This window comes from Benincasa hispida, chromosome 1, assembly GCF_027475165.1.
Source record: "Benincasa hispida cultivar pf3 chromosome 1, pf3_genome.v1.1, whole genome shotgun sequence".
In the NCBI taxonomy this organism is placed as follows: Eukaryota; Viridiplantae; Streptophyta; class Magnoliopsida; order Cucurbitales; family Cucurbitaceae; genus Benincasa; species Benincasa hispida.
Genome location: NC_143478.1, coordinates 58,879,890 through 58,888,282, shown reverse-complemented (window position 1 = coordinate 58,888,282; position 8,393 = coordinate 58,879,890). Strand labels below are relative to the sequence as shown.

Below are 8,393 nucleotides of genomic sequence, written 5' to 3'. Positions count from 1 at the left end.
ACATGATGAAGACTACAACTTCATGCCTTACTTCGAAGAAAATGACATGGGTCAAATAAGTACATCGCAAACAAGAGAGGAACCTTCTACGCCACTAGCTTCGCCAAGCTTACAAGAAATTTATAAGGTAACTAAAAATCAAGATAGAAATTCTTTGTTATGTTGTTTTGCCGATTGTGAGCCCATGAACTTTCAAGAAGCTATGGAGAATCCAAAATGGAGAAATGCTATGAAAGAAGAGATTAATGCAATCAAGAAGAACAACACATGGGAGTTAGTTTCACTTCCAAAAGGTCACAAGGAAATTGGTTTGAAATAGGTTTACAAAGCCAAGAAGAACACAAGAGGAGATGTTGAGTGATGGTTTGGGAAAGGAGAGGAAAATAAATATGTGTCTTATGCTATGCGTTGATCTCCATGCGTCGATAGTCATGCATTGGACTAGAAATATACAATATGCGTTTAAGCACGTATGCGATGACTATGCATTCCTATCACAAGTTTTCTTGCTCTCTCGCCAAATATAACGAGAACGAAAGTTTCTCGGGATAAATAGAGATCAAACACAGGGACTTGTAACTCAACAATGTTTGTGAAGTGATGCATTTGAGGCGATGAATAAAAGTAAAAAGATAGAAGTTAATGGAATATGCGCTATTCCTACTCCTAACTAAACAGATTGAGCAATGGAAGTTTAACTATGAGAATTGGAAGAGATGCAGCAACTATGAGAATCTTAGCTCGACACACTAACGTATCGCACACCTCTCAGTGGCCAGCCGCATGCCTATATCTCTATAATGCATGGTTGCGTCGAGCATAAGATTGTGCCTATCTCTAGGAACAAAGCATAATTTGCTTTAATGTATTCCAGTACTCACTTTCTCAAGCAATTAGTTGCGGCTAATTAGCTCATAGACAAGAATTGCAATGGCTTATAGACAAATGTTGCTACCACCTCACACCAATTGAAGAAGATTAATTAACTATACTCCCATAATGCACACCTCTCGGTGGGTTGCTACATGCGTTTTATCTCTAGGCAACATGACTGAGTATGCGACTACCTTTGATAACGAAGTGATGAATGTAAATGATGATAAAGAAGAAGAAGATGAAGAATATGGAGTTGAAGGAAGTAAGAGATGCATTGATTACAAAATGTATTAATGTATTAAGCCAAAATGTAATACAATACAGAGATAAGATGAGAGGTGGAAGGCTAGATGAAAACAATCTCTTGCTTTTCACCCGAAATGCATCAAGGCTACTGGTTGTGCCATGGATGGATGGTGGAGAAGTCTCACCGATCGTCACTCGGAAGGGGCTGTGGAGGTGGAGAAGCCTCAAAGAGTGTCTGTTCATGCTCTTATCTGTGATCACAAGGATTTGCCTTAAGGCAGAAGCTCGAATTTTTTATAATGAAGCTCCAAGGGGCTATTTATAGAGTTTAAACACCAAAAACATTGATGATTGCGTTCTGACTCACTGCTACCTTTGTCGCGGTATGGATAATGTCAACATCACCTTATCTTGTTGATACTCCCAAGGTATGCGTTCGAGCTTATTTCTCCTGAAGCATCAACGGATTCCCTTTACCTTGCGAGCAGTCTTCAATCATAATTATCACTCTGTGGATGCAACATTGCAGGGACGAACTAATCTTTATGACGATCAACTCATGCGGTCAATTCCTGTCATATCTGCAAAAATAGACTCTTTGATGCGGAATAACGCATGATATCGGGTTAGTGAGAATTTTTGGTGTTGGTCAACGCAAGCTCACTTTTCCACATGAATTCTTGGTATTGTCAACGCATATTGTTCTTATTAGCCCTCATAATTCTAAGTAAAAGGCTACAATAGCTTTTATTTCTAAAAGCTATCATTGAGGTATTTGCTCATGTTGCTTGACTCAAAATTGTTAAATTAATAATTTCACTAGCAGCTCAGAACAATTGGCAAATCCATCAAATGGATGTTAAATCTGTCTTCCTCAATGGAGTACTAGATGAAGAAGTGTACATTGAGCAACCTCGAGGCTATAAACTTGAAGGAAAAGAAGAGAAAGTTTTGAAGCTGAAAAAGGAATTTTATGAACTAAAGCAAGCTTCAAGAGCATGGAATGCTCGAATAGACAAGTATCTACAACAAAGAAATTTCATCAAGTGTCCATATGAGCATGCACTTTACATCAAAGTCCAAAATAATGACGTATTGATTGTGTGCTTGTATGATGACTTGATCTTTACAAATAGAAATCCAAGCATGTTCAATCACTTTAAAGAAGAGATGACGAACGAGTTTGAGATGACTGACATTGGCCCCATGTCTTACTACCTTGGCATTGAAGTAAAGGAAGAAGATAAAGGCATCTTTATCACACAGAAATGCTATGCTAAGGATGAGATCAAGAAGTTCAAGATGGATGATTCTAATCCAGTCAATACGCCCATGGAATGTGGAATCAAACTGTCATGTTGTGAGGAAGGAGAAAGAGTTGATCCAACACTCTTTAAAAGTTTGTCTGGAAGTTTACGATATTTAACATGCATAAGGCCTGACATTCTCAATGCAGTTGGAGTTATCAATCAGTTCATGGAGAAACCAACAACCACACACTTGAAGGCAGCAAAGAGAATTCTTCGATACATCAGAGGTACAATAAACTATGGCCTATTCTATTCTATTTTTTATAATTATAAGCTCTTGGGATACAGTGATAGCTATTTCGGTGGAGAAGTTGATGACCGCAAGAGTATGACTTATTTTGTGTTCTACATGGGAGACACTACCTTCACGTGGATGTCAAGGAAGTAACCGATTGTTACTCTCTCAACACGTGAAGTAGATATGTGGCTACTACCTCATGTGTTTGTCATGCATTTTGGCCAAGAAATCTATTTCAGGAATTGAGACTACCATAAGAGGAGCCAACCAAAATTTTCGTAGACAACAAATGAGCAATTCCCTTGACCAAGAATGCAGTCTTCCACAATCCGAGTAAGCACATTGATATACGTTATCGTTATATTAGAGAGTGCATCAAAAGAAAGAATGTACAATTAAAGTATGTGAAGACTAATGATCAGGTAACTGGCATCTCCACTAAGACTCTTAAAAATGAAAACTTCACAAGATTGAGAGATTTGCTGGGAGTAACAAAATGAAGTTTACGTTGGATGTAAGAAGTAAGCAGTGGAAGCAAAATAGGATCATAAGCATTCTAATTCATTAATTTTCCCTTCAAACTTAGCATGCTCGTAAATTAAAAACAGAGTTTCAACACTAATCTTTGAAGTACCTTTGAATCATGAACTCCAACTGTAATCCTCCCTTCCTTTGGATGTGAGGTCTTCCCTATTATTCTCTTAATTCCTTAGATTGAGTTGTGGGACTCAAAACAAGCTTGAATTGGGGAACAAAGGAGAAGAGGTCACTAGTTTGCTTTAGTTGAAGACCTTCTTCAACCTCTGAAAATTCTCAATAATTTTCAGTGATTTGCATGCCCTTTCCACTCAGACATTCTGAGCTTTATTGCATGATGATCATGCAAACTGAATCCCTGCATGAATCACAACTCATGCTTCAATAACTGAGCTGAAGAAAAGTGGAATTATGTGTGAGCTACTATAATTTCAATGTGGAAAAATCCCACTTTTGGGATTTTTCCATTTTCAAATTTCCTTTGGATTTTCTTTTTAATTTTGATTTCCAAAATCAAAATTCAATTCAATTTTTAATTCCTTAATTTAAAATTTAAAATTTATTATTTTTTTAGAAAATTAATTCGATAATAATTTTCCAATAAAATAAATAAATAATTAATAGATTTAACAATTTGATTAATTTAATATCAAATCTTAAATAAATTTAATACCAATTCAACCTTCATGAATCCATATTCATCAAAATTAATATTTAGAGAGTTTTCACTGAATTTTATGTTCTATCAAAATAGCCATAGAAATCTCAAACTTTCTATACTTCTTTACTTTGATCCAATCGAAGCATTTCAGATTTATTTTACCTAATATGTTTTATACACCTTGAATTCTTCAATTGTTTTAAACTTATCATTTAGTTTAAATTATTATCCTTTATTGATTTTTAGTCGTTTAATTATCTAAATATTGCAAATGGCTTTTAACTAGGTTTGTTCTAACAGAAGTTACTATAGAGTAGAACAAATGTAACCTTTTGCTAGTGAACATTTTATTTATAACAAAGGTTTATACACAATATGTTTCTAACAGAAGATAAAATAACTTTCATTATAGTAATAAAAGTAAACAATTTTATCTTCTAACAGCAACTGTATCTCTCATTAGTTGTTTTGAGAAACACTCCCCTGTTGAAAATTTGGAGTTTACAAGGAAATAGTTTCTTTGTCTTGCTTTCTCTGCTCTTTTCTCCGCAAGGTATTGTGTGAAGTTCCACTTCTAGCACTCTTCTTCACTACAGTGAAAACATTTTCCTTTATCTACAACATTTGTCTTGCCTTGTCTACCAGTAGGTTTCTTTTTCCCTTTCCCTTTGTTCTTCTTTACTGGAATACTTTTACTCTGTGAAGAAGAAGCAATATCAGACTTCTTAGAGGACGATCCTCTTTTCTCAGTAGTAGTAACATTTACTTCTGGTTCCAGTCCTTTAGCCTTCATCATGGTCTGGTAAACTTGTAGCTCATTGAGAAGTGTAGCTAAGTTATACTCTATTTTATTCATCAATGCGTTCATACGGAACTGCAAGAAACTCTTCGGAAGAGACTCAAAAATAAAACCAACTTGACTCTTCTCATCAATGACAGTACCGTTTACTTCTGCCAAGTTGAAATCGACAATCATGTCCAGGACAAGTTCTCCAACACAGGCCCCTTCTTTCATACGATAGTTGTAAATATATTTGATAACATCATGCCTTTGGGGAGAAGGACGGTTGTCCAAACATCCCACACAGAGTTTCCATAATCTTCTTGGCAATACTCATGCACTCATGTTTCTTGTCTAGTACATCAGATATGCTGGCAAGAATGCAGGCACGGGCTTTCTCGTAAGCCATGATCCTTCTGTCATATGCATCTCGAACATTTCGGTTTGCATTTAAGCTTGGAATGGGAAGATACTCCTCTATTAAAATGAATTGCAGGTCATCTATCACCAATATTGTATTTATGTTTGATTTCCACGTAGCATAGTTATCACTGGTATGTTTATTAGAAGACAATAGTTGTACTAAAAAACTCGTCATTTTGAAAATATAAACAAATTTTTATTAGTGAATTGCTTTTAAACCTAATCATGTTTTAGCAAAATAATAATGTACCCAAAATTTCATTATTTTTTAAACGATACTATAGTGAGTCAGAATAGATGCTACCGATGGGCAGTCAAATATTCCTTCACTAAAACAAGACATTTTTGACTAAATACTATCCCCAGAATAACTCATATTTTGATTGTAATTTAGTTATCGTTTTTGGTAAGAACTTACTAACACTTTAGTAAGTGTAACCCTCCATTTTCAGACGTCAGAGGTCAGCCCCAACAATCCTACCGAATTGGAAAGTCAAAGTTAAAAATAAACTAAGAAATCGTATCCATTTCGGGAGTCTAAGTTGTTTCGAATCCTATGTTACAACCCTCCGAGGGGATAGTCGTCGTTAAATGACTAGCAAGGCCAACTTAAAGGCGACAAGTGGGTGAAACAAAGGGATCTCATGGTCCAGACAAATGGAAGAGACTGCAGGACACGTTGACACATATCCTTCATCCAATTACTATGAACTACTTCCCCCATTCACCTTCACATTGACCCGTACAAACACTTTCCGAATGGAGATCACTCCTAGGGTGACACGAAGCATCATATGAATCTCACGGTGTGAACTTTCTAGGGACGTGAGAGTTGAAATCAATATATCGTATATTTGATTTTACATTGAACAACTTCCCCTCATTCACCTTGATCTTGACTCATGCAAACACTTTCTGAATTGAGGTTAGTGCTAGGGTGACACGAAGCGTCGCATGAATCTCACGGTGTGAAATTCTTAGGACGTGAGAATGAAAATTAAAACATTACTTTTGATTTTGCTATGAACAACTTCCCCTATTCACAAAATCTCGATTCATGTAAACACTTTCTAGATAAAGGTCACTCCTAGAGTGACACGAAGTGAAACATGAATCTCAATTGTTAACTCTTATGGACATGATAGCTAAAAATAACATTAGGGGTGTACATGGGTTCGGATGGGTTGGGTTGTAGGTGTTTTTTGGACCAGTCCGCAAACTCGGGTTGGTTGGGTTGGCAACCCAAAGAACCCAAGTAAAGTCTCTGACCCAACCCAACCCTTAAAATTTGAGTTGGGTTGGGTTGGGTTGTTGAGTCAGAACTTTTTTTTTGTTTTTAATTAAAAATATGTAAATTTATATACAACACATGACTAATAACTAAAATCTCACAAAATTCAAATGCTAAATACCAAATATCTAAGACATTTATTGCAAACTTCAAATAAAGACAAATATCATAAAAATTTTAAAAGAAAAATATTTAAAATTCATAAATTAATCGATACAAAGTAATCAAATTGTAAATAAAGAGAAATATATATAGTATATTTTATTTATATATATATAATTCGAGTTGGGTTTGGTCAACTCAAATTTTTTTAAGCCAACCTACGACCCAACCCAACCCAACAAAATAGAAAAAGTTTAACCCAACTCAACCCAAAAACAAAACTAACCCAACCTAACCCTTATATTTTAGGTTGGGTAGTCTGAGTTGTTCGATTTTTTGGGTTATTTGAACACCCCTAAATAACATATCGTATATGTTATTAATCTCTCACTGAAGCATTCTTAAATTCCAACTGAAGTGTTCTAATAACATATCATATATACTATTAAACTTCCACTGAAGTGTCCTAACATTTGTTTGCGTATATCTTTACTCAAGTTTGATCCGGCTAATTAAACAACCTAAGTCTATGTTTTTATCCAAGTATAACGTTTATATTTGGATTTAACCTACGATGTCTAGGTGATCAAGCCGTTTTAAAACCTCACAACGCTCATGTATTGCTCATAGAACTGGTTAACATCGCCCAATTATTCGGCCATAATCCATAGGTAGGAGGTGTTCTCTAGGCCGTCAACTTAAGAACCCCCAGCCTTAGACAGGATTATATATTGGTTGAGTTTGTAACCATATTTTACAAGATGTCAACCTATTTTTAACTACTAAAACAGGTGATTAACTTATGTGAGCATGCAACTTATCTTTGTTATGGATTTTAAATGTCTAACCCAATTTTATAACAACTTACAAAATTTTAGACATGCTAAGATCCATAACATACATCAAAGGCATTCAACATTTAATATAACATTTGTATTAAAACATTTGAAACCCTATACATGCATACTATATATTAAAACACCTTATAACATACTTTCAATGCATGTAACATGCTTCCTGTAGTGGGATTTTAAATCTACATGGCATACTTTATGCACCTACAAGATTTATTTAATTATAAAATACATCACATGCATAAATAATTAAACACAAACTGATATGGATTTAGTTTTGGCGTTTTCAAGCAAGCAAAGGTCAAATTATTACAAAAATCAGCAAAAACCGACTGTAAAACACTACTAGAATGCCCGATTCGCCTTGAACAAGACCCGAACTTCTCAAACCACAATGCTCAAAATTGTGTTGAACTGGACAAAAATCATAGAGTACCATCAAGCATCAAGTATGCCATAAAGCATCGAGTATTCCCTCAAGCTCAATCATGCATCGAGTATTTCACTAAATACCAGCATCAGGCAAAAACCATCGAGTACCATCAAACATCGAGTATGCCATCAAGCATCGAGTATGCCATCAAGCACCATCATGCATCGAGTATTTCACTAAATACTAGCACTAGGCAAAAACCATCAAGTACCATCAAGCATCGAGTATGCCATTGATCATCAAGTATGCCTCGAGTACCATCGTGTATTGAGTATTTCACTAAATACCATCGAGTATGAGTATCGAGTACCATCGAGTATGGTAATATACATCGAGTATTTCATAAAATACCATCGAGTATGAGCATCGAGTACCATCAAGTATGGCATCGTGCATTGAGTATTTCACTAAATACCATCGAGTTGCTCATTAAGTATGACATCGTGCATCAAGTTTTGGAGCATCGAGCATCGAGTATTGGACAGTGGCTGAAAATCCAGTTCCTGCTGCTCGACCTTGTTCACTTCTTTCTTCAATTACAACCTAATTCCAACTCTAATGACTCCGAACTAATTACAGACACTTAAACACTCATTAAGGCCCATCAAACAAGAATTAATAACAAGAAGTAGAACATAACT

The 8,393-nt window shown here is 35.5% G+C and overlaps 1 protein-coding gene across 1 annotated transcript; it reads right to left on the bottom strand.

Annotated features, from left to right (window-relative positions):
• Window positions 1–4,911: 4,911 nt before the first annotated feature.
• LOC120078042 (uncharacterized) lies at window positions 4,912–5,247 on the bottom strand. Its single transcript, XM_039032231.1, has one exon. The coding sequence runs from the start codon at window positions 5,245–5,247 to the stop codon at window positions 4,912–4,914; it is 336 nt and encodes a 111-aa protein (XP_038888159.1).
• Window positions 5,248–8,393: the final 3,146 nt, after the last annotated feature.